This window comes from Lynx canadensis, chromosome B4 (genome assembly GCF_007474595.2).
Source record: "Lynx canadensis isolate LIC74 chromosome B4, mLynCan4.pri.v2, whole genome shotgun sequence".
In the NCBI taxonomy this organism is placed as follows: domain Eukaryota; kingdom Metazoa; phylum Chordata; class Mammalia; order Carnivora; family Felidae; genus Lynx; species Lynx canadensis.
Window position 1 is genome coordinate 88,741,295 of NC_044309.1, and position 27,090 is coordinate 88,768,384.

Genomic DNA, 27,090 nt, shown 5'->3' on the forward strand with positions numbered 1-27,090 from the left:
TGAGGGCGGGGCCTGGGCTGGGCGGGCACGGGGGCGGGGCGGAGATGCCGGGGCGGCCCCTGGGCGGGGCTTGAGCGGGGGCGAGGCCGATTCTGGTGAGTCGCTCCGCCCCGGCTTGGGCCTGCACCTGAAGCGGCCGGAGCCCGGGCGCTGAGTGCGGCGTCTTCTCCCGCCCGGCTCCCTGGTGGCGGTGGCCGACGGGAAGCCCGAGTGGGATGCGGCTGACGCGGAAGCGGCTCTGCTCTTTTCTCATCGCCCTGTACTGCCTCTTCTCCCTCTACGCCGCCTACCACGTCTTCTTCGGGCGCCGCCGCCGGGCGCCGGCCGCCTCTTCTCGGGGCCTAAGGAAGGGGGTGGCCCCGGCGCGGGAGAGGCGCGGCCGAGGTAGGACACTGGGTGGCCGCAGACCTGGCGCTCGAGTCCGGGAGTGCCCGCGGTCTGCCGGGTGCCTCTCGCCTCCTCCCGCCCTTGGTTGCCGGCCGTGGGCTCGGGCTTGAGGCGTGTGTGGGTGCCTCAGTCCTCGCCCGAATCTCGCACGCCATCCTCACTGCCCACCCCCAAAGCTGGCAGGGGCGCACTCCTGTATAGCACGTCTGGAGTACGCAAGGCGTGGCCGGTCGCCCAGTTCTTGGAGATGCAGCTGGGTTTAAGACCTCTATTTCCTCATTGAAACAAAGAGCCTTTTCTAATCATGCAGTGACTTGGGAAGGCCTGGGCGTTTTGCCTCCAAATTGTGATCTTCTGTCCTGTGTTTTGACCTATGTCAGATTCCGACTCAGATTTCTCTCTCCCTTTTTCCAGAATTTTGCACAATAGTGTCTAAAACTGTTGGACACTTTACATTCCGAAGTCAAGTTTTTATGTGTAGGGTACGTGTGTATATACAACCTATAAAGAATTGCAAAAGTTAAACTTGTAGCTTGATACGTGCTATCCAGTTATTGTAGGTTTCATTTGGGAGAGAGAAGTTTGTGTCTCCTGTTAACATTCTAGGATCTTTCAGAATAAAGATTTAATAAAAATTAAATTTTGACTTCCTTTTTTTTTTAATTGTATGTGTTTAACCAGTTCAAATTCAGTTGCTTTTAGCACTCCCTAACATCTCATTTAAATGGCTTGAATTTATCTAAAAGACTGCTCTACCTTACTGATAACACTGTCTCTCTTTTTAAAACACAGAACAATCTACTTTGGGAAGTGAAGAATGGAATCCTTGGGAAGGAGATGAAAAAAATGAGCAACAACACAGATTTAAAACTAGTCTTCAAATATTAAATAAATCCACAAAAGGGAAAACAGACTTCCATGTACAAATCTGGGGCAAAGCTGCCATTGGTAAGTTAATGTATAGAGCTAAGACATGTGAAAAGAATCCTAAAATGGACTTTATTAATATTAAATTAATTTATTTTAATACATTTAGGATATGTCATCATTTGTTAATTAAGGCATCATGGTGTTTTGTTTTTTTTTTTTTACCTAATATTCCTCCTTTCTGTTAAACAATATCTGTGTAAATATAAAGACACGTACACAAATATCCTATTGTTGGTCTTTAGCAGAGTACAGATTTATTTGTAGACACAAAGTAGAATGTAAGCATTATTATGTAGAAATGCCCATGTCCTCTGAATTTTCATGAATCTATGTGTTTATGGGATACTTGATGCACAAGTATAAGATGTGGCCTCTGTACTTGATGGCCAAACAAGTTTGGGAAACACTGAACTGAACAAAGTTAAACAAGGTTCTTTATTGCAGGACAATCTCAGAGCCTTTAATATGTCTGTGTTCATTATACATATGTAAAATGGGGATATGGTATATAGTTGATTAAACTTGAATGCCCACAAAAGTATTTTTGCTCTGAGTATCATAAGAGTCTAGTGTTCCAAGTTATATATTACACTCAATTAAAGAATGGGATCCTCAGAGTTACAAGAGTCAGAAAGAATTTAGTGAATTAAAAGAAACTTTACTGGACCTTTAAACATAAGTTGGATTTATGTACAGTAAGGGATATGGATAGAAAGGGCCAGATAGGAAGAAAGTAATTGGAGAATGATGCTTTTGCCTTTAGCGTTTCATAAATTCATTCGCCCTTGCATCCAAATATACATCCTTGAAGATCACCCCTGACCTCCCAAGCTCCAATCAAATTCTAGCAATTTTTTCTTTATAAAATCTCTAATATTAATTTTTCTGTAAATTACCACTTCCCCATTCTAGTTTTTAATTAAATCTATATCTTAACAGGTTTTCATGTTTTTAGACTTTTCTCTGTTTTTTTTTTTAAGTTTATTTATTTATTTTGAAAGAGGGAGCAAGAAAGAGAGAGAGCAGGGGAAGGGCAGAGAGAGGGAGAGACAGAATCCCAAGCAAGCTTTGTGCTGTCAGTACAGAGCCCCAGTTGGAGCTTGAACTCATGAACCATGAGATCATGACCTGAGCTGAGATCAAGAGTCATACGCTTACCCTGCTGAGCCACCCAGGCACCCCTGGACTTTTCTCTTTTCAATTCAATAAGCACAAAGTGGCCAGCTGAGTTTTTATCAAACACTACTTTTCATCAACCTATTTCCCAGGCATAAAGGATTGTAATTCCATTCCTATTCAAAAAGGAGGGGGGCACCTGGGCCCCTGGGGGCATCCAACCTGGCAGTTGGGTGTTGAGCGACCAACTTCAGTTCAGGTCATAATCTCACAGTCTGTGAGTTCAAGCCCTGTGTCTGGCTGTCTGCTGACAGCTCAGAGCCTGGAGCCAGCTTCAGATTCTGTGTCTTCCTCCGTCTCTGACTGTGCCCCGCTCATACTCTATCTCTCTCACTCTCAAAAATAAGTAAACATTAAAAAAAAAAAAAAAAAAAAAAAAAAACAGTTAAAAAAAAAAAAAGGAGGAAAATGAAGTCATGGTCCAAGCAATTCTTAAATCCAACCAGGCAAATCATTAGGTTTTAAGGCCTGAGAATAATCTGTGGCTCAAAGTTGCCTCTAGTCTTTTGGCTCAAAGTTGCTCTACCTCTGTAGTCATCCTTTCTTTTTCATGAATGGTAGTATATGCTTGCAGCTCAATGGGTTTTTTCAGCCTGCTGATAGGATTTTGGGAGTCCAACACGCTTCTTTCATTTCAACATTTCTGTGTCCCCTCTAATCCAAGCTAGCAGTGTTTCTGCTGATACAGCATTCTCAAGTCTTTGTGGGTCTCCCATGTATGTCACTGCATTACACAAGAGCTCCTCCACAGGTCTTTCCTGGGTAATCCCATCTCTATTTCTGCCTTCTACTGAGATGGCTGAGGAGATCCATAAATGACACACCTAATATCCTCAAAGAGCCCTCTATGTGACTGAATATTTTAATCTTTTTATCCCTTCTGAGGCACTAGCAAAAAAGATATTCACCTACATCCTTGGCCTTTTTACCAGAGCATGCCTTCGTGACAGTGAATCTCCTAGTTTTCCACCTCTTTTGCAATTGAATAGACTGAGAATTTCCCAAATCATCAAGTCCTGGCTCCTTGCTTTAGTTTTTCCCTCAATCACTCTTTCCTCTCACATTTACTATAATCAGCGAGAAGAAACCAGGCCACAGCTTCAATACTACTTGGAAATCTTTTCAGCTAAATATCCAAGTGTATCATTTATACATTCCACTTTCCATATAATTTCTGGACACAATTCAGCTAAGCTTTCTGGTGCTAATATAACCAGGACCCCCTTTTCTTCAGTTTCTAATAGCATGTTCCTCATTTCCTTCTGAGCCCTCAGCAGCAGCACTTTTAACATGCATATTTCTACCAACAGTCTGCTCAGATATTTATAAAAACCAACATAGGGGTTCTTTTCTACTATACTTTTTGATGTGAGTTCTCACTAGCTGAGTCACTAACACCCATACTTCTACCTATAACCTGTCCAAGGCAATTTTACCTAGCCATTTTTTTTTTAATTTATTATTTGAGAGAGAGTGCACAGGCAGGGAAGAGGCAGAGAATGGAGAGAGAATCCCAAGCAGGCTCCACGCTGTCAGCACAGAGCCTAACGTGGGACTTGAACTCACAAGCCATGAAATCATGACCTGAGATGAAACCAAGAGTTGGATGCTTAACTGAGCCATCCAGGCACCCTTCTCATCTAGGCATTTTTAAGTCCTGCTCCTCAAAATTCTTCCAGCCTCTCCCCATTACCCAATTCCAAACCACTTCCAGATTTTTAAGTATTTGTTATAGTAGCATTCCATTCCCAGGTATCATAATCTGTGGTTTCCTATAGCTGCCATAACCAGTTACCAAAAATTGAGTGGCTTATACAACACAAATTTCTCATTTTTTTTAAATTGAGAAATAATTGACATTTAACATTATATTAGTTTCAGGTGTACGACATAATGATTTGATATATTTACATATTGTGAAGTTATCAACATAAGTCTAGTTAGTATCCATCATCACACGTACGTGTACTTTCTTTTTCTTGCGATGAGAACTTCTAAGATCTACTCTCTTGGAAACTTTCAAATATACAAAACAGTATTATTAACTATAGTCACCGTAAACTTAGAATCTTACATTTTTGAGGGTAGAAGACTAAAATGTGTCCACAAGGCTGTATTCCTCTTAGAGGCTTTCGAGGAGGATCTGTTTCCTTGACTTTTGCAGCTTCTTGAGGTTACCCAAATTCCTTGGCACATGGCTCCGTATCACTCTGACCTCTACTTCCATTTTCAGACCTCCTTCCCTTCCTCTGACACTCTTGCCTCCTGTTTGTGAGGACCCTTTGCTATATAGGGCCCATCCAAATAACCCGGGATGATCTCCCTGCCTCAGCATCCTTAATCACATATAGAAAGTCTCTTTTGCCATGTAAGATAACATATTCATAGATTCTAGAGATCACATCTTAGGACATACTGGGTGGACAGGGAGGCATTATTTGGCTACCACTTTTGGAAAGCTGTATCTGATTGGCTAGGTATTGAAACACGGTTATTTTGTGTGTGTCCTCTAGTTCCCCGGGGCATACTTACACATCTGTCAGTGTAAGTAAAACAGGGCTCCCAGGTTACTTCATTGTGTGCCACTGCTTTCCTCTCCTCTCAGAGCTTCCATTCAGGTGAGATCATGGTAAAATACCAGGGGCTGCCGTAAGGAGAATGGTACAATGGCATTTGTCTGCAGAGGGCATCATGTGGTGAGGGATGTGTGTTCCAGTGAGGAGGGGTTACTATCTCCTGGATGTAGTGACTGTATACATGCATACCTGAGCCTCTTTGGTTGTGTTTGGCACAAAATCGTGAATCCCCCTAGTTTGTTACGATACAGAAACTAGAAACCGTTCTAATCATATAGTAACTTATATTATAACACATTTCAGGATAAAGCAGGTAGTAAAAGTCCAGTGACAATTAGGGGTTTCTCAAATTTAGAGTAAGAAGATTATTGTCCTCATTATAACCCACATTTTGCCACATGTCACACTGTCAACCTCTGAATTCCGTCTCTCACACATTAACTGCCATATTGATGATTTTGAGCTATTGCTTAGTAGAACTGCCTACGAAGGGACCAAAGAGGAATAAAATCTGGTTTCTTGCTCAAATTATGTAAATGAGCAGAGCATAAACTCATCTCACACACCAGACTAAACCAGACAGTAAATGGGTTTGTTTTTGTTTTTTTTAATTACCAGGTTTGTATCTCTGGGAGCATATTTTTGAAGGCTTACTTGATCCCACTGATGTGACTGCTCAGTGGAGAGAAGGAAATTCAGTTGTAGGAAGAACACATTACAGGTATTAACTGTGCAACATTAACCTTTGTTGTATTTCTGTGCAATGTTTTATGTAAATACTAGAAGAAAAATAAAATAAGAGGAAAATATATTTAGAGACAGTTTTTGCACTTCAACTTGTGAAGAATAGAGAAGTAAACTCATGACTATATATTTGTAGTTACAGCTTATCTGAACGTTTTACAAAATACTTCCTTTTTAAAATTTTGTCTGTTTCATTTTTATTGAAACATTGCTGATTATATGGGAAAGCTCATGCTCCAGATTTTGTAACATTTGATTGTTGATAAGCATTTAACATTCCATATCTTGAAGGAATAATATGTAAACTTAAAAATATTCTCATTTTTCTCTTTTCATATAATAGTCATGTTCACATATTTTTATAATACTCAATTAGTGGGCGTGCCTGAGTAGCTCAGTAGGTTAAGCATCTGACTTCAGCTCAGGTCATGATCTCATGGTTTGTGAGTTTGAGCCCCATGTCCAGCTCTGTGCTGACAGCTCAGAGCCTGGAGCCTGCTTTGGATTCTGTCTCTCCCTCTCTCTCTGCCCCTCCCCTGCTTACCTCTGGGTGTGTGTGTCTCTCTCTCTCAAAAATAAATAAACGTTAAAAAAAAATTTATAATGCTCAAGTAGTATCAAAGCTGTTGTTATGAGCTTTGAACATTTTATAAAAATGTATTTATATATGAGTTCTATCATGATTTAATTTGTATAGATTACCATTGTAATGAAATACTAAGTAATCTTTTTTTAGATTGCATAAAATTTGTATCTATGATTCCATATTTTCTAAAGATTTTTTTAGGTTTATTTATTTATTTTGAGAGAGAGAGTGGGAGCATGAGTGGCGGAGGGGCAGAGAGAGAAGGAGAGAGAGAGAGAATCTCAAACAGACCCCATACTGTCAACGTGGAGCCCAACACAGGGTTCAAACCCATGAACTGTGAGATCGTGACCTGAGCTAAAACCAAGAGTCAGACCCATAACCAATGAGCCACCCAAGCACCCCCTAAAGATTTTTAAACAGGTAGAATTAAGATTATTTTATTTAGGAAAAATGTGATAATTTTGCTATATGAAAGAGTGCTATTTTCTATTAGATTTTGCTTTCTTATTGAAATAAAAAATAAAAATAATTATTTTTAAGTGCTTATTCCATATAAAAATTGTACTATTAGGGGGAAAAAATGCCAACCAAAGATTCAGGTTTGTATTAGCATTCCGTTTATTTCCCACAGAAATCAAGAAGAAAAGCTATGGTTAATCTCAATTTCATTTGCATTTTCACTGCTCCTTTCATTCTCTGTTGACTTTATACACACTTGGAAAACAATTTCATTTCATGTATATTTTCAAAGTAGTCATTCTTGAAAAGTAAAGACGGACTATAAGTAATACCCAATTTATATGAGGGTTGTTTGATTAAATATGGAATCAAGATATGGGGTTTAACTACATGTAGTACTTCAGGTCTCTGTTTCAGAGGGAAGAAATGACTCTGTTCACCATGAATCAGTAACACATGTGGTCTGTGCTCAGGATATGAATACACTTATGGTAAACTGAATTTTTGAGTCAGCCTGTTGAAATGCTGCACACTGTGGGGGCGCCTGGGTCGCTCAGTCTGTTAAGCATCCAACTCTGATTTCAGTTCAGTTTGTGAGTTTAAGCAACGCCCCCCCACCCCCACCCCACCGCAGTGTCCATGGGGCAGAGACTGCCTGGAATTCGGTCTCTCGTCTTCTCTCTCTGCCTCACCCCCACTTGTGCACATGCTCGCGCTCTCTCTCTCTCTCTCTCTCTGAAACAAAACAAAATTAAAGAAAAAAGAGCATGTACTGCAGCCAAAATATCTGAGTTCAAATTCCAGCTTTACCTCTTTATTTTTTAGTGTTTATTTACTTGTTTTGAGAGAGAGAGAGAGCATGCTGGGAGGGCAGAGGCAGATAGAGACGGAGAGGGAGAATCCCAAGCAGGCTCCGTACTATCAGCACAGAGCCTGACAAGGCTCGATCCCATGACTGGGATTATGACCTGAGCCAAAATCAAGAGTCAGCTGCTTAACTGAGCCACCCAGGTGCCCCCGCTTTATCTCTTATTAGCTGTCTGAACTTGGGTAAATCTCTTAACCTCTCTGCCTGGATTTCCATAAATTTAAAATATGGCAAATAATAGTTTCTATTTCACAGGATTATTTTGAAGCTTAAACATTAACAGGTATAGAGTGCTTAGAACAGTATCTGGCACATAGTAATCACTAAAGAAGTCTTGTGTTGTTACTAGTTTTATTACTTTTACTATTACTTAAATAGGTACTGCAACATCTCCCTACCTTTCAGTTCCTTCTCTGTGTTTCCAGTATTGAATATTATCTCACCTTCATGTTCCTCCACAAAAACCTTATTGATACATTCTTTATATTAATACCTTCAATTAGGTTACAAGCCTGCCTGGGACTCAATCTGTCTCTTGAAGAAACTTTGCCTGTCTCTACTCATAGCTATCATAGATTGATTTACAGTTTCGTTTCATGAGGCAACTTCATTTTTAATTTCTTAGGAGGAATCTTACCTCTGTTCATCATGGCCTTTGCTCATCCTTAAAAGACTGCATTCAAGACCCTATAATATCCATGTGCAGCCATTATATAAGATATATAAATGACTATCCATTTGATAAAATGAAGGCTAGATGCTAAATTACTTAATTTATTGTCGTCAGGGCTCAATTATGGTATTTTCAATGAGCATCTGCTACTTAGGAAAAAGTTGAAAAAAATGGAGTGCCTGGGTGACTCAGTTGGTTAAGCGTCGGACTGTTGATCTCAGCTCAGATCTTGACGTCAGGGTCGTGAGTTCAAGCCCCACGTTGGGGCTCTGCCCTGGACATGAAGCGTAGTTGAAAAGAAAGAAAAGGAAAGGAAAAGTTGGGGAAAAAAAAGAAAAAGTTGAACTTATTTCTAAAGATCATGACAGAATAAATATGCCTGATTCTATTTTTAGAATTTCTAGCTATTACTAGTAAAAGAAGTTAGGGAGCTCACTACTCATCACAATGAATGAAACCTTCTTTTAAAAGAGGATTTTTAGGGGCGCCTGGGTGGCGCAGTCGGTTAAGCGTCCGACTTCAGCCAGGTCACGATCTCGCGGTCCGTGAGTTCGAGCCCCGCGTCGGGCTCTGGGCTGATGGCCCAGAGCCTGGAGCCTGTTTCCGATTCTGTGTCTCCCTCTCTCTCTGCCCCTCCCCCGTTCATGCTCTGTCTCTCTCTGTCCCAAAAATAAATAAACATTGAAAAAAAAAATTTAAAAAAAAAAATAAATAAAAATAAAAGAGGATTTTTAAAACTACTAAGTTTTAATTTGTATTTCCTAAAATTCACCCATTTGGGGGCACCTGACTGGCTAAGTCAGAGGAGTGTAGAACTCTTGATCTCAGAGTCGAGTTTGAGTCACATGTTGAGCGTAGAGGTTTCTAAAAAAATAAATAAGATTTAGGGATGCCTGGGTGGCTCAGTCGGTTAATCATCTAACTTCAGCTCAGGTCATGATCTCACAGTTTGTGAGTTCAAGTGCTGTGTTGGGCTCTGTGCTGAGAGCTCAGAGCCTGGAGCCTGCTTCAGATTCTGTGTCTTCCTCTCTCTCTCTCTGCCCCTCCCCCACTTGCACTCTGTATCTTTCCCTCAAAAATAAATAAACACTAAAAAAAAAAAATTTTTTTACAAAAATAAAAAATAAGATTTTTTTAAAATTCACCCATTTTAAGTATATGATTCAATTTTTTTTTAGTATGGTCAGCACACAGTGTTACCTTAGTTTCAGGTGTACCACATTGTGATTCAACAACTCTGTATGTTTTGCTGTGCTCACCACAAGTGTAGCTACCATCTACGTAAGTGAAAGCTTTTATACGTAATATTAATGGTTACTGGGACTACCATTAAGTCAAACACTGGACCATAGATCAGTGAGGGTTTCAGATAACATTCTCACTGGTAAACAAAGACAATGTAGTTAATCTTTCATAATTCGCATTCTCCCACTCTAGCCATGTGAGAATGAGAGTCGGACTATTCCATCACAGACGTTGAATTGGCAAGGTATGGAGTCATGATGGTAATGCCGACCACAAAAGCAGGGTGAATTGCAGCAGCTATTCAAATGTAAAGGCCGCTCATGAATTCAGTATACCTAGCTCGTAAAACCAAAATTTTAAAAACTGTTTATTAATCAAAATTGATATAAAATTCAGTGCCTAAGAGACGTGTGGACAGTACAGCTTGTGTATTCTTTTTTTTTCTAAGATTTTATTTTTTCAGTAATCTCTCCACCTAGTGTGGGGCTCAAACTCACAACCAGGAGATCAAGAGTCACGTGCTCCACTGACTGAGCCAGGCACCGCATCTTGTGCACGTTTTTCTTTTTGTTTTTGTTTTTGTTTTAGAGAGACTGGGAGTGAGGGGCAGAGGGAGAGAGAGAGAATCCCAGGCAGGCTCCAGCATGGAGCCTGACACGGGACTCAATCCCCTGGGATCATGACCTGAGCCGAAATCAAGAGTTGAAAGTTAAACCAACTGAGCCACCCAGGTGCCCCAGCACTTACTATTCTTTTAAGTTTATTTATTTATTTTGAGAGAGACAGAGTAGAAGAGAGAGAATCCCAAGCAACCTCTACACCAGCAGCACAGAGCCTGATGGGGGACTCGAACCCACAGAACTATGAGATCATGACCTGAGGCAAAACCAAGAGGCAGACACTTAACTGACTGAGCCACACAGGCACCCCTGTTCTTTTTTTTTTTTTTTTTTTTTTTTTTTGGTGTTTATCTATTTTGAGAGAGAGAACAAGCAGGGGAGGAACAGAAAGAAAAGAGAGAGAATCCCAAGCAGGCTCTGCACCATCAGCACAGAGTCTGACACGGGGCTCAGGGTCACAAACCGTGAGATCATGACTTGAGCTGAAACCAACACTCAGTCACTTAGCTGACTGAACAACCCAGGGACCCCTGCACTGATTCGTATCTTATTTACTTATTTTACTTAATTTTTTACTTATTCTGGCATTTGCCAGACTCATAGCTGGCAAATTAGTAATCTTATCTATAATTCTATTAATATCATAGTGGTGTGTATATAGTGTTAGTTCAGTAGTACTTGTTGAATTTAGAAAAAATGAAACAATTACATTGGATTCTAAAAAATATATTCGGTTCATACTCAGCTTAAAACTCAAAATTTGAATGATTTCTCTGGCCTTTCTACATGTTGAAAGTACTTGCTGGGAGGAGATATTTTAACTAAGCCAAGGAGAAGAGAAAAAATATTGGAAATTATAAGTCCTGACTATTAAATATATGCTAAGAAATGCACAAGAGTAAATCACTGTTCTAAAAATTCTATGTATGAGCTCTTTAAATATGCTTATTCTTCAGTTAATGGAATTTTATGATTGTTGCTTGACTAATAACCTTAGAAAATGAAAATGTACTTTTCATCACGCGTGAATATATGATAATATCTCATAAATAAGACCTACTTTATATAATAAATGTATAGCTGGAAAGTTATGATTAAATTGAACTTTTGTAACTTGATTCATACTTTACATGCAGCAAGAGAATTTAAATAAATTGGTAGGGCAAATAACTCCCTGAGAGAGAATTATGCTTATTCATCCAGCATCTACCGAAGCCTATACTACTTGTTCATACTAGGCTCTGAGGATTTCAAAGTGAACAAAATACTTTTCTCTGGCCGCAGGGAGTTCACAGACTAGTGGTTGAAACAAATACATAAATAATTTCCATACCCCATATAAAGCATATTGATAAGGATGTGAATACTCTATCATGTTAGTAGGTAGGGAAATACAGAAGGCAACTAACCCAGTCTAAGTAGAGTTGTAGAGTTGGGGGTATGATGCCTATCAAGAAAGACCTCCCAGAGGAGGTGACTGCTGAGCTGAGTCTTCAGAGATTAGTAGGATTTAGCAAAGCAGTGAGAGGAGAGATTATATTCCCACAGAGGCAACATCAGAGACTAAAAACTGATAAACAGCCATTTTGGTCATGGAATTGTAGACCATTCAGAACCCCTGGGGCATCATGATGGCGTGGGGTGCCTGAGATTGGGAGTGCAGGGCAAGGGGCAGATCACGGTGGACCTCATGTGTGCCACGTTAAGACTCTTGGACTTTATTTTTGGGCAGTGAAAGCAACTGAAGATGATTAGACAAGATAGTGGTATTGTCGTGTATGTTTTTGGTGTAGATTTCTCTAGTAGCCATGTGGAAAAAATGATTTGAAGGAGACAACTGGGTGCAGGCAGACCAGTTAGGAGACTATAAGTATCCAACAGACCAACAGATATATAAGTAAGGGGTGAAATAAGAATATGCTGGCGCAGTCGGAGCCAGGGACAAGTTTGAGAAATATTTTGGGGCCCAACTATCAGAATTTAGGGATTATTATTATGGGGCGCCTGGGTGGCGCAGTCGGTTAAGCGTCCGACTTCAGTCAGGTCACAATCTCGCGGTCCGTGAGTTCGAGCCCCGCGTCGGGCTCTGGGCTGATGGCTCAGAGCCTGGAGCCTGTTTCCGATGCTGTGTCTCCCTCTCTCTCTGCCCCTCCCCCGTTCATGCTCTGTATCTCACTGTCCCAAAAATAAATAAACGTTGAAAAAAAAAATTAAAAAAAAAAAAAGAATTTAGGGATTATTAGATGTGAGGATGAGAGCAAGAAGCAAATATGACAACCCCCTCGTTTCTAGCCTGCATGGCAGGATAGCTGGTGTGCGGTCAAAATAGCAAATACAGGAATAGGAGCAGGTCTGTCCACTCCTCTCCAGCTCACTGCACAGCACCTGCTTGACTCCCTGTTTCTCAACAGACAACCCTGCCTCCTGTTTCCTCAAGAAAATTGAGTGGATCCATGATTGTATTCTCTAACGTTCACCTTCTGATCTCCATCTGACCCCTCACCTAACCTTATGTCTTTCCCTAGCTCTGAGACTTCCTGGTTCAAGGTTAATTCCCTCCGCATGTGCTTCCCTTCTGCTTCTTCCCAGACCTTGCTCTCCTTCATCTTTAATCTTTCACTCACTATTGCTTTCCCACCTTCTCATCCAAACTTTCAAGAGCATCTGCATTCACTATGCCCAATTCCTCACTTCTCACTCGCTCTCAACCCACGGCAATTTGACTAACACACCTCCCAACACACACAAAACTATTTGAATCTTATAGGATTTTTCTTTTACCCCTGAAGTTTCTTTACCCAGGTCCGTGTTTCCAAGACTGTGTACCGAGGCACCCTGGGGCACCATAAAATATATGTTTTTAAAGATTTTATTTTTAAATAATCTCAACACCCAACGTGGGGCTCAGACTCACAACCCAGAGATCAAGAGTCACATGCTCCACCAACTGAGCCAGCCAGGCACCCCAGCACCACAAAATATTTTAAATATTTGTGGGAAATACTGTTATACTTCATATCTGTCAGACACCATGCAAACTACTGGCTCGAAGTAATTCACAGTCTCAACATTATATCCCCCTACATTTATTTCAGCGATGTCATATCTTTGTGGAGCTGGGTTTTCCATGGTTGCTGTGCTAAAATTCAAGTACTGTGCAAAAATCACTGTGGGACAGGGAGTGATAGTGGCAGTGTCCACTCTGACTCAAAAGTTTGCAAAGGTGTGTAGTCCTCAACAGGTGCACACATCCATCTCATAAGGTATTTGTGGTTCGTTAAGAATGAAATAGGGGTTTTTTTCTTTCAGTGTGTGCCTGTTATTTTTCTCAGTGACTTTTGGGCAGTTAGGACAAAAATACTAAGTAGTTTGGATTTAATGACTTTTTTAAGTGTATTTATTAGAGAGAGAGAGAGAGAGAGAGAGAGAGAGAGAGAAGGGGAGGGACAGAGGGAGAGGGAGAGAGAGAATCCTAAGCAGGCTCCTCGCTGTCAGTGCAGAGCCCAATGTGGGGCTCCATCCCAGGAACCATGAAATCATGACCTGAGCCAAAATCTAAAGTCAGACACTTAACCAGCCTAGCCACCCAGGCACCCCTGGACTTAATGACTTACCATACTGAACCATTACTCATTTCTTTGGGCTAAAAAAAATTACCGAAACACTGAAGGTGCTGGGAATGAGGAAAGTTTAGGAACCTCAAATTTATACCTCAGCTCCCCATCATTGACCCTGTGGCTCACACCATTACCTAAGCATGACCTCGAGGTCTGGAAAGCCGATTAGTCAGAGCATGAGAGCCACGTTCCTGCTGCTGGAACATAAGAGCACTCTGCAAAAGAGAGCTATGGAGATTCCAAGACTAGTCCAATGAGCCCCAAGTGATTCAGACCTCATTTCATTAGTTTATGTGAGTCAATAAAATTAGAAGTATTCCTTTCACATGAAAGTGACATTTGAGCACAGCTTACTCTACTATTTTATTTTAACTTACAACTAAAACCAGGTACTAAAACACTTACTGTAGGCTCCCAAGTTAATGACATATGAACAAAAGTTTTGCAATGTCCAGCTAAGTTAATACTGTGCAAAGTTATCTTTTGGTTTCTTCCTATACAGATATGGCATATTTCTAGTTATTGGAGACCTTTGTGATAGAAAGGCCCAAAACATTATGAGTTACTGAAATTTTTATAAGATAGGTAAATATAGTTTACCTTTTCTGGCTAAATTATAAAATGTCTTCTATCTTTATCTGTTTCTGTTTGGCTTAAGGTTTTTAACTTATTTACAATAGCACCCGGGGGCACCTCGCTGGCTCAGTCTGAAGAGTGTGTGACTCTTGATCTCAGGGTTCTGCGTTCGAGCCCCATGTTGGGTATAGAGATTACTTGAAGATAAAAAAAATCAACTTGTGGCAGTGCCAGTGTCACCGCCTCTGCGTTGGCTCCACACAGACAAGACAAAAGATGTCCAGCCTTACAGGGACTGAGTGGTGTATCGAGTCTCTTGTTTTCCAGAAGTATGCTGGAAAGGAGCTTATTAACAACTGCACACTCTCCAAGACAGAGTCCCTGAGCTTTCTGAATACAGAACTGGCTGCCTTCACAAAGTACTCAGAGGACCCTGGTGTCCTTGACCTCACGATGAAGAAACTGGACCTCAACTCTGATGGGCAGCTAAATCTCCGAGAATGTGTTAACCTTATTGGCAGCCTGGCCGTAGCTTGTCACGACTCCTTTGCAAGGTCCACCCATTTCTAGAAGTAAATCCAAGGGGCTCTCGGGCCTGACTTCAGACCACCCCCTTTCCTTCAAAGAAGCCTCAATCTTCACCTCCTCCTCACATCCTACACATACCCTGGGCCCAGAGCATCCACCACCCTTTTGCAGGCCAGTCCTGCTGGTAGTTAATAAAGCAACAGCGTTGGGGCGCCTGGGTGGCTCAGCCAGTTAAGCGCCCAACTTTAGCTCAGGTCATGATCTCATGGCTCATAGGTTCAAGGCCCCTGTTGGGCTCTGTGCTGACAGCTCAAAGCCTGGAGCCTGGTTTGGAGTCTGTCTCCCTCTCTCTTTAACCCACCCCCGCTCACACTTTGTCTCTCTTTTTCTCTCTCAAAAGTAAATAAACATTAAAAAAAAATTTTTTTAAGTATTATTTGCAGGTTATGGCTTTGAGGTATAAAGCATTTTTCAATTGATATATATTTATTTCTTTATATAACATTGTAATAGATAAAACACTTGCACAGTGTTTTATAGTTCAATAAACACTAACATGAGAATACATATTAAATGCTATATTAAGTGATACAGAATAAAATTGCTATGGTAGTTTACATTAAAGGGGAATCAGAAGAGGAAGGTAAAGGTGGAAATGTGTTCCAGGAAATATAAGTAATGAACAAAGGCAGAGAGGCAGATAAGTTTGTGATTTAAGGGTGTATAGGAGAATGAGATTACACGTGGGCAGTGGAACTAATTTAGTCAGAAACAGTGGATTGTAAGGATAAAGGGTAATGGTTGTAAAGCACTTTATACAATATTGGTCATGGAGCTTTCACTCAGTGTATGTTATTAATCTGCAAAACAGCAGGAAACAGTATTATATCTGTACTTCAGTTTTAATTACATAATACTATAAATAGAAAAAAACTGGAAGTAGACATGACAAAATGCTGTCTAACCCTGTTTTTGGAATTATGGGCACAGAATTATGAGTGATGGAAACATCTTTTGAATTTTCCAAGTTATTGTAATAACCGTTTGGTTATTAATAACCAAACTAATAAATGATTTTTTTAATTATAAACCTATCTTAAAAAAGAAAGATGTAATTTTAAAAACAAATGAACTTGCAAAATTTGAATACTGAATTTACTTATTTTATTGTGCTTTTAAACAACGCTATTGCTTTTTTTTTTTAACGTTTATTTTTAAGAAAGAGAGACAGAGCGTGAGTGAGGGAGGGGCAGAGACAGAGGGAGACACAGAATTCAAAACAGGCTCCAGGCTCTGAGCTGTCAGCACAGAGCCTGAGGGGGGCTCGAACCCATGAGTCGTGAGATCATGACCTGAGCTGAAGTTGGACATTTAATCAACTAAGCCACCCAGGCACCCCTGTAACTTATAAATAATACTTTAAAGCAGTTATATCAAGGATGAGCAATGACAGGTAAAGATATTATCTCTCAGGGCATAAAGTCTCCTGGTATTGTTAGATAATCTTATTATAAATTATTCTGATAAAAACATTTTTAGACACAGTCTTATCTAGTTAGAAATTGAAATGAAATATTATTAGATAAGTTCGATACTATCCTTAGTAAAATGTTTTATGTCTTTTTAAAAAAATAGTGCAGAAGTCTGTGTGACATTCTTTAAAATAGTTTGGGCACATGATATATATGTACTTAAATGTCAAATAACTAAGTTTGAGGCCCATCTCTACCATTGCCTATCTAGTGTTACTAGCTTTATATAAGTCATGTAACCTTTCTCAAAATTTCCTTTTCTTCCTTTGTAAAACTGACCTAGGGTAGGAAAGCAAGACTGGAAGACCTCATGTGCTCTAGGAATTAGGCCTCCCTATAAATCTAAAGGAGAAATTAATTGTTCATATACTACCAATAATAAATTTTTAACCCTGTCATAACTATTATCATGATCCCTAAAGTATTCTCTACCTCTCAGATTTTGCAGATTCTCTTAAATTGCTAAAGAATCATTGAATCATTGGCCATCCCAATGCTAGGTACTGTCCAACACAAACAAAACACAGTTCTCATTCTCGTAGGTTACTGTCATTGTGTAATAAAGTCATAGAATCCACACAGTATACATACACACAAACAAAATATATATTTAGGTCTTGGGTTTTTAATATTATCTACTAACTCTAGTATTTATTAACCATAGTGCCATGGAAACAACCTCTGAAGTAGATAGGTCTTAACTTACAACTCAGTGTTGCCATTACAAGTTGTGTAACTTAAGCCTGATTTCCCAAATGCAAAGTGGGGATTAATATGCTGTGGAGTTGATAAAGGTTAAATGACAACCTATGCAAAATGCCTATCATCTATATAAAAGGCATTTAATAAATGTTAGGTTTTTTGTCCAACAATAGTAAGCAATAAAAGCAGGATTTCAGCATATTTGTACTAAAAACTCTACCAGGTTATGGGGAGCCTGACTGGCTCAGTCAGTAGAGCATGTGACTAATGATCTCAGGGTTGTAAGTTTGAGCCCCATGTTGAGTGTAGAGATTACTTTAAAATAAAACCTTTTTAAAAATAAGATAGGGGCACCTGGATGGCTCAGTCAGTTAAGCTACCGGCTTCAACTCAGGTCATGATCTCACAGTTCGTAGGTTTGAGCTCTGCATCGGGCTCTGTGCTGGCAGCTCAGAGCCTGGAGCCTGCTTCAGATTCTGTCTCCCTCTCTCTGCCCCTTCCCCAGCTCACACTCTGTCTCTCTCTCTCTCAAAAATAAACATTTAAAATTTTTTAATAAAATAGAATAAAATAAAACAACCCAGTCAAGAAATGGGCAGAAGACATGAACAGATACTTTAACAAAGAAGACATCCAGATGGCCAACAGACACATGAAAAGATGCTCAACATCACTCATCATTAGGTAAATACAAATCAAAATCATGATGAGATATCACCTCACACCTGTCAGAATGGCTAAAGTTAGCAACATAAGAAACAACAGGTGTTGGCAAGGATACCAAGAAAGGGGAACCTTCTTAAACTGTTGGTGGGAATGCAAACTGGTGCAGCCACTCTGGAGAAGAGTATGGAGGTTCCTCAAAAAAACAAAAATAGAACTACCCTACAGTACAGCAATATTCAGTATTTACTCAAAGGATACAAAAAATCATATTCGAAGGGGCACTTGCACCCCAATGTTTATAGCAGCATTATCAACAATAGCCAAACTATGGAGAGCCCAAATGTCCATCAACTGATGAATGGATAAAGAGGATGTGGTATATATGTATATATACCATGGCCATCAAAAAAAATGAAGTCTTGCCGTTTGCAACATGGATGGAGCTAGAATGTATTATACTAAATGAAATAAGTCAGAGAAAGACAAATACCATATGATTTCACTCATGTGGAATTTAAGAAAAAAAAACCAGATGAACACATGGGAAGGGGGGAAAAAAGAGAGGGAAACAAACCACAAGAGACTCTTAATGATAGAGAACAAACTGAGGGCTGATGGAGGGAGGGAGGTGGGAGATGGGCTAGGTGGGTGATGGTTATTAAGGAGGGCACTTGTGATGATCACCAGGTGTTGTATGTAAGTGATGAATCACTGAATTCTCCTGAAACCAATATTACACTGTATGTTAATTAATTAAAATTTAAATAAATTACCCCCTCAAATGGAAAAAATAAAATAAAAAATAAAATCTTTTTAAAAATAAAGACTCTAGCAGGTTATATGGTTTAGCAGGTTATAAAGAATCCAGGACCACTGCGACTAATTTTAACATAGCTTAAAGCTATTTTTTATATTTAACACTTAGGTTAAAATAATTTAGAGGCAAGGGCACATGGGTGTCTCAGTCAGTTAAGTATCTAACTCTTAATCTCAACTCACATCTTGATCTCAGGGTTGTGAATTCAAGCCCTGCATTGGGCTCCACACCTAGCATGCGGAGCTTGAAAAATAAAAACAAAAACAAAACCCACAGCAGACACATCCTTTAAAAAAATAAATACTTTAAAAGATAAAATAATTCAGTGTTGTTGGTTGTTCTAAAGGAGCACATAATATAAAAATGTAAGTTATGAAACATGTCTGTTCCTTTTATTACTTTTTTATTACGCTAAGGAGCACATTCTCATTTACCCATCACCCAGAACTAAAAAATTCCCATTTGCTTCAGATATTTAACTTCCCTCTTAAAAGAATTAAATATTCCCAGAAAAGGGAAGCTTTCTTTGTACTGTTCCCATTTCTTTTCTCTTCCTGCTCCGAAGCAACCATTGTAATGAATTTGGTGTGTATCCTCCCATTCACATTTTTATATTTATACTTATAAAATTTAAGCATAATTTTTGTATTATACTTTCAAATTTGCACACAATTATCATATTCTGTGGGTATTCTGCACCTTGCTTTTTCCCTTAACCTTGTGTTTTTGAGACTTAACCTCCATGGATGTTTACACCAGCATCCGTTTCTCAGTTCATCACTTACAGTTCATTCAGATAAAGGCATAATGGCAACTCAGACCTTAAAGAGGATGGGAACTACTGACCTAAACACCTTTCCAGTGTAAACTACACGGAGTTTCATACTGTTCAACTGTGTTTCTTTGCTTAACGCCTCAAACTCTAGCCAGCGCTTATTTTGAATGTGGTTAAAAACAACAAAGCCGCCACATTTTTTTTTTTTTTTTTGTCTTTTTTGTTAAGTAGGCTCCATTCCTGTGGGGCTTGAACTCATGACCCTGAGATCAAGAGTTGCATGTTCTACTGACTGAGCCAGGCAGGCACCCCCAAAGCCACCACATTTCTGATTATCATATGCGATTGATCTGCATACAACCAAGCTTCCCATTAATCGACAGCCATGCTCTATCATTCAAACATGTTCAAAGAAACTTGTATTAGAGAAATTATGTTTCTAGAAAGAATGTAGATTGCATCTCATTGTAGATTTTATGTAAAATGATTTAAAACTTCTGATATCAGGGGCACTTGGGTGGCTCAGTTGATGGAGCAGCCTACTCTTGATTTCGGAGCAGGTCATGATCCCAGAGTCATGGTAATGAGTCCCGTGTCGGGCCCCACACGGTGCATGGAGCCTGCTTTGGATATTTCTCTCTCTCTCTCTCTCTCTCTCTCTCTCTCTCTCTCTCTCTCTCCCTCCTTCCCTCCCTCTTTCCCTCCCCCTCTGCTGCCTCCCCCACTCATGGGCACATGCACACACACACACACACGCATCTCTGTCTAAAGTAAAAACAAAAAATAGTTAAAAAAATAAAACTTCTGACATCAAATACTTTTGTTCTGTTTTTTTTTGTCTCTTGTTTTTGTTTTGTTGTTTGTTTTTAACAGCTTCATCACTGGCCCAGCTGTAGTCCCAGGGTATTTTCCTGTTGATGTGAATAATGTGGTACTCATCCTAAATGGAAGAGAAAAAGCGAAGGTCTTTTATGCCACCCAGTGGTTACTTTATGCACAAAATTTAGTGCAAACTCAGAAACTCCAGCATCTTGCTGTTGTGTTGCTTGGAAACGAACATTGTCTTAATGAATGGATAAGCCCGTTCCTCAAAAGAAATGGAGGCTTTGTGGAGCTGCTTTTCATAATATATGACAGCCCCTGGATTAACGACATGGATATCTTTCAGTGGCCTTTAGGAGTGGCAACGTAAGTACAAATATTATTACATATTTCTAGACCCTGAGACCTGAATTTCTGAATCAGGAAAACGGAGCTTTAAATTTGTAATAAACATAGTTCTGGAGTCATCTGGGAAGCCACGTACAATCTTTTCCATGGAAAAAAATCTGGTTTGGTCTCAGGCTTCAGTAATAATAATAATGTTTTTTAGAGTATTTTAGCATGTTACAAGGAGAGCATATAAGTTATTAGGGGTTTTTTGTGTCTAAAAACTCCAAATGTATAGGATGAATTTTCAAGTTTATCAGTAGTGCCCTAAAGAGATGTTTAACTGGGGCACCTGGGTGGCTCAGTTGGTTGAGTGTCTGACTGTTGATTTCTGCTCAGGACATGATCCCAGGGGCATGGGATCAAGCCCCATGTCGGGCTCCATGCTGTGTATGTAGAACCTGCTTAAGATTCTCTCCCTCCCTCTCCCTGTGCTCGTCTCCCCCTCTCCCCAGTTCACACGTTCTCGCTCTCTCTCAAATTAAAAAAAAAAAAAAAAGATGGTGAATTGTTTAATGGAGAACGGCAGGCCTTCTTAAAACAACTTACAGAATCTATATAATTTATAGTAAAAACAAACAAAATTTTACTTGACAAACAATATGAAATCAGGAACATATGGTATCTTGAGGGTTTGAGAAGATCATAATATGCTCAGATCTGCCACCGAGACTGCTTGAACTGGCACAAATTTCTTCTATAATAAGAGGGGCTAATTAAGTAATAGCTAACTAAGGCTTCTGAAGATGTCTATACAGTCTTTATAAAATGGAAAGCTTATTTTTTATCTTTCTGTTAATAGAGGGCTTTTAATCAAGTTGACTTTAAGGTAAGTTAAACTTAGATCCAGCACTGCTGCATAAACTTCCTAAGAGCAGGGGATTTGTCTCTTGTTCACACTACCAGCAGAGCCTGGAACCAACCAAGGCTGCACAGAGTAGACAATAAATACTTGTCAAATGGATGAATTAGGAGAAATCTCACCAACATGCGTTTTGAATGAGATACTCATTGTTCATTACTATCACTTGTTACCAAATGTGACCTTAAACTGCTACTTGGTTGGCTACACAAATATCATCAGATAAGCATATTCACAAGACCTATTTCCTGGCCCATGCTGCAGTATTTCAACTTAGTAAGTTTGTGGTAGAACCAGACCAAAAGATTTATATTAAGTATAGCCGGGTGTAAGACCCTTTGAAAAATCTATCCCTTGAGTAGAGCTCATACTTATAAAATGCTTTGAAACAAAATTACCCTTTTGGAGTAACACTACATAGGCTATTCATACGGTTTCCATACATTGAATGGAAACTCTTTGTAATTCTGTTATTGTTGGACTAGGCCAATACTTTTTTATAGATCAGTGACTTCCAACCCAATGCACCTTTGCCCCCCAGGAAACATTTGGCAATGTCTGGAGATATTTTGACTTGTTACAAGTGGAAGGGGGAGGTGACAGTGGTATCTGGTGGACAGAGGCCAGTGATGGTGTGAAATATCCTACGATGTACAGGACAGTCTCCACAACAAAAAGTGAACTGGCCCAAAATGGCAATATGGTAAGGTTGTAGCGCAGGTGCACAATTTGGTGTCTATTCCAAATGCCCATAAGAATGGGCTGATTGCAACAGGCCTCTCCTGCATGGCTGCAAGGTTTTTTCGTTTGTTTGTCTTTGTAATCTACTTTAAAAGCCTTTGGAGTTGGAGCTCTTTGCTACAGTAGTATGTGTTCTGTAATCTTTCCATCGCCTGGCTAAAACAGTAATTAAGGGACACCTGGGTGGCTCAGTCAGTTAAGCGACCGACTTCGCACAGGTTGTGATCTTGCAGTTGGTGAGATTGAGCCCCGCATCAGGCTCTGCACTGACAGCACAGAGCCTGCTTAGGATTTTCTCTTCCTCTCTCTCCGCCCCTACCCAGCGCTCGCTCGCTCGCTCTCTCTCTCAAAATAATAAAAATTAGACAAAAAATATAACTAAAATAGTCATTAAATCATGATCATTATGAATGTAGATTATTTATACTCTGAAGGTATTTCAACCTTCCTTATAACTACAAGCGTATGGAAGTTGAGGAATATAAAAAACAAAAGCACTTCATGCACTTAATCTCTATATCAATTTTGTAAAAGGTGCCAGCGTGAGGGTATTTTCTTTTTAAATTTTTTTAAGATTTTATTTTTAATCTCTTATACCCAACATGGGGCTTGAACCTGCAACCCCAAGATCAAGAGTCCCACACTCCAATGTGAGGTTATTTTCTTAAGTCAGTAGATTAAGGGACTTTTCCCAAGTAAGCTTGGAAAATTACAGTTTGGAGTTTAGGAGATCATATTTGAAATCTGTTCTCTCTGCACCCTCATGCTACCTAAGATGTTAGGTTATGATAATTTGCCAATCTGATCGTCATACGTTGTTAACTCCTATGTACTTATTTTTGTAGATATAGGAATTTTCCTGTGGTGGAGGCAAGCTGGTCAATGCTGCATAATGAAAGGCCCTACTTATGTAATTTCTTAGGAACCATTTATGAAAATTCATCCAGACAAGCACTAATAAACATTTTGAAACAAGATGGGAATGCTAAGCTTTGTTGGGTTTCAGCAAGAGAACAGTAAGTTCTACGTTTACTTGATTCACCCACTTTGTTCTCAAATCTGAGAGTTGCTCTATGTAACAGCACAGGTTTCCCAGGAGACTTTAACTTCATTCATACCAGTCTTTCTGCAGAAGAGATATTGGTAGTTAAAGCTGTGTAGAAACTGGGTTTCTATCATCCATCCTGAAGAGGAATACTAGTAACTGTCCTGTGCAGATGTCAATTTTTAAGATTCCGCAACAGTATCTGTTAGCTAGACCTGACACACAAGACATTCATTATGAGTGCCAGTAAGGTCTTGGGTTCATCCCTGAGATATTCAGCAGACCAGATTCAGTGTTCCAAGACTGGCATGAAGTACTCCTCTCATCATCAGAACCTGACACCACCCTGAGGACAGGAGGACAGGACATGCTATTCTTTGAATCTCCAGATCCAACATAGGATCCTACACAAAGTAGGCCAAGGATAAATGGGGAGTGGATGGATGGTGGATGGATGGATGGATGGATGGATGGATGGATGGATGGATGAATTTAATAGGTTAACTTTCTTCCATCTTTTACATGGTAGTCATGAAACACATGTTCATGGAGTGAAGGAAGGAACTTTGGAATTATTCATTTTGTTTTTACATAAATGCAGTTTTGTGTGTAGAGTAATCAGAGAAGAACTGCCTAAAAAATGTCCTTCCAGATCTAGAAATATATTAATTGTAATACTCTCTTTTTGAAAGCATAACTCCCAATTCTACTGTTAGTGTAACCATGCTATATCCATTCAGTCAACAAATATTTTTCAAGCAACTGCTGTATGCCAGAAACTATCTTAGCCATGAAGGATACAGCAGTGGACAAAACAGTGAGAAGTCCATGCCCCCCCTAGAACTCACATGTTTGTTGGAAGAGACAAACCAGTAAAATATATTGTGTGTCAGAAGATGATAAATGCTGTGTAAAACGAGTTGAGCAGAGGGGAGATGTAGCAAGGACTGGGAATCAGGAGTAGAGCATCGGATGTTCTAGAATGGCCAAAGAAAGCTCTAGTGTGAAGATTACATGCAAACATGGACCTGAAGAAGGGGAGGGGGGGGGTGCTCCCATGTCTATTTAGGAGAAGGGTAGTGCAGGCAGAGAGAGCGCAGATGTAAAGAGCCGCAAGGGACAGCATACCAGGAAAGGAATGAGTGAAGGCAGTGGAAAATATCAGAGTTCATTGTAGGAATAGAATTCTTCTTGTAATTCCTCTCATGGCATTGAGCCAGGAGGTGGAGTGGGTGTCTTTCTTGCTTCTCATTGCTGCCTCCAGACCATTCTCCCTTTTTTCCTCCCTAAAATCTCCCATTTTAAATATCATGCCCGCAGAGAAAACCTTTCATTGCCTTCCTCTTTGAAATCATTTACTGATCCTGGGGTTTATCTCCTTCAGTCTCTGCAGAGTTTAGTTCTGGCACACTCCCACTCTCTCTGATGTTACTCTTACCTAACTCTTCGTAATGCCCAATCTATATAGATGGCCCTTCCATCACCTTTTTCTTACCCCCTTTATCCAGTGATCTGGTTCTCCATTTGGTTTGGCCATTCAGTGTCATGGTCGTTTCTTAGACCTTGTCATAGCACATACTGTGTCTTCTCTGTGATCTCAAGTCCCAGCATCTCTCTCTGTAACCACCATTTTCTGTTATTCCATCTCACTCCCTGTAAATATTTGACTCCAACAATTTGGCTGAGATTTATAATTCATTGTTCCTGCTACCTTTTCATTGTCCTTTGCTCACCTCATCTCTGCTTTCTTCTTTTCCCCATTTAAATTTCATAGTCAACTATGACTGGTATACATTCAACTCCCTAGTTCCCTAATGGAGCAAACCCTAACTGTGGTTAAATCCAGCTCTCCTATCTGCTCTATACCTGTACCAGGCAGCCAAACACACACAACGTGCGTGCGCGCACACACACACACACACACACACACACACAGAATTGTGTCAGTAGACCTAGCTTTAAATACAAGACCTTGACTCTCAAGTGCCCTGCAGTCATACATTTCCCTTGTCTGTGTATTCTCCACCTTTCCCACAAGACTGTTTTGTACCTTCTTCTCCCTTCCCAGTCACCATTACCTTCCGACCCTATTGCTTATTTCACTGAGAAGATGGGAGCAGTCAGGAGAGAAGGTCTAGCTTTCTGACAGGTCTCTCAACTTCTACTCTTGCCCCTGGACAGTCTGTTCTCACCACAAGGGCCAGATTAATTCTGATAAAACATGGGTCAGGTCAGCCACCCCTGATCACAACCCTGCTTGATGGGATGCTCTGACTTCATCTTCTACACCTCTCCCCCTCAGTCACTCTGCTTCAGCCGCCCTGGCCTCCTTGCTGGTCCTTGAACTTGCCAGGCACACACTGTCCCATGGCTTTTATGCTTGCACTTCACTAGATTCACCCCTTCAACATCTGCGTGGTTTGCTGCCTCACCTCTCGCTCTGTGCTCAGAGGCCCCTGAGATGAGATGCTCCTTGATTACCCATTTAAATCTGCAACGCTGCTGGCTCAGAAACTCACTCCTCACTTCTCTGCTTTATTTTTCTTCATAGTACGTAATTAACACCTAAGTAAGATACTGACCTGACTTGATTACTATCCATTTCCACCACTAGACCTAGAATATGAGCTCCATAAAGGCAGAATTTTGGAGGGGGAGGTAAGGAAAGGAGACCTGGCACACAGAAAATATTGGCGGGATACACGTTCATTCAGAAATTTCAAGGTGACTACTAGATTTTAAACATGACCAGCTGTAAACTTTTCACATTCTTAAATATTTTCAATAAATCTATTTGGGCAAGATTTTATCTATTTCTTCTGCCCGTCATCTCTAAAATGTGTTTACCATTTCTTACAACTGACGTTTGCTTTCACAAAAGACTTGCTTTAGTAAAGTGAAAACTACAGTTGCTTTTCTGATTTGTTTAGGTGGCAGCCTCAGGAAACAAATGAAAGCCTTAAGAATTATCAAGATGCTTTGCTTCAGAGTGACCTCACATTGTGCCCAGTAGGAGTAAACACAGAATGTTACAGAATATACGAGGCTTGCTCCTATGGCTCTGTTCCTGTGGTAGAAGACATAATGACAGCTGGCAGCTGTGGAAATACATCTGTTAACCATAACGCTCCTCTGCAGCTACTCAAGTCCATGGACGCTCCCTTTATCTTTATTAAGAACTGGAACGAACTTCCTGCTATTTTAGAGAAAGAGAAAACTCTAATTTTACAAGAAAAGATTCAGAGAAGAAAAATGTTACTTCACTGGTATCAGCACTTCAAAACAGAGCTAAAAATGAGATTTACTAATATTTTAGAAAGTTCATTTTTAATGAATAATAAAGGGTAACTCTGAATTATCTTTTTGACCAAAGATCCGATTTTTTTAAATCATGTCTAGCCGGGGGCGGGGGGGGGTGGTATTTGTGTGTGTGTGTGCATATAAATGTCCTTTGAGATACACTTGTAGACCACAGATTATGTCTGTAATGTTGACCAAGCGCTTCCATAGTAGGCCACTCCCGAAAATGAAATTAAATGTTACTCAAACTTGCTTTTACAAAGTCAGTGATTTAACATTTATCAGCTCTTCTCGCCCATTTAAACCCATCCTAGGGACACAGCATTGTGTGGTAGAAAGACGGCTTTGGAGTCAGACAAAATCTAGGTTAAAACCTTGACTTTGCACCTACTACCTGGGGACCTTGAGCAAGCCATCTGAGTGTTGTCAGTGTCAGTTCCTTTCAATGTAAAA

General features: G+C 40.1%; 1 protein-coding gene across 2 annotated transcripts; it reads left to right on the forward strand.

Moving 5' to 3' along the window:
• Nucleotides 1–138: 138 nt before the first annotated feature.
• RXYLT1 (ribitol xylosyltransferase 1) lies at nucleotides 139–27,090 on the forward strand. 2 transcript variants are annotated; one of them, XM_030323107.1, is made up of 6 exons: nucleotides 139–384; nucleotides 1,180–1,335; nucleotides 5,688–5,790; nucleotides 20,354–20,668; nucleotides 23,138–23,308; nucleotides 26,268–27,080. In XM_030323107.1, exons 1-6 carry the CDS (start codon nucleotides 216–218, stop codon nucleotides 26,683–26,685), a joined length of 1,332 nt encoding a protein of 443 aa, XP_030178967.1. In that variant the 5' UTR covers nucleotides 139–215; the 3' UTR covers nucleotides 26,686–27,080. The 2 variants fall into 2 exon arrangements, with proteins under 2 accessions (XP_030178967.1, XP_030178968.1); XM_030323108.1 differs by lacking the exons at nucleotides 139–384; nucleotides 1,180–1,335; nucleotides 5,688–5,790; nucleotides 20,354–20,668 and adding an exon at nucleotides 22,173–22,254 and having other exon boundaries at nucleotides 26,268–27,090.

Bases quoted from the DNA above. Each gene is read 5' to 3' on its own strand.
- RXYLT1 (XM_030323107.1), top strand. From the start codon at position 216: ATGCGGCTGACGCGGAAGCGGCTCTGCTCTTTTCTCATCGCCCTGTAC. The intron at 385-1,179 runs GTAGGACACTGG...TTTAAAACACAG, and splicing joins GCGGGAGAGGCGCGGCCGAG to AACAATCTACTTTGGGAAGT. The intron at 23,309-26,267 runs GTAAGTTCTACG...TGATTTGTTTAG, and splicing joins TGGGTTTCAGCAAGAGAACA to GTGGCAGCCTCAGGAAACAA.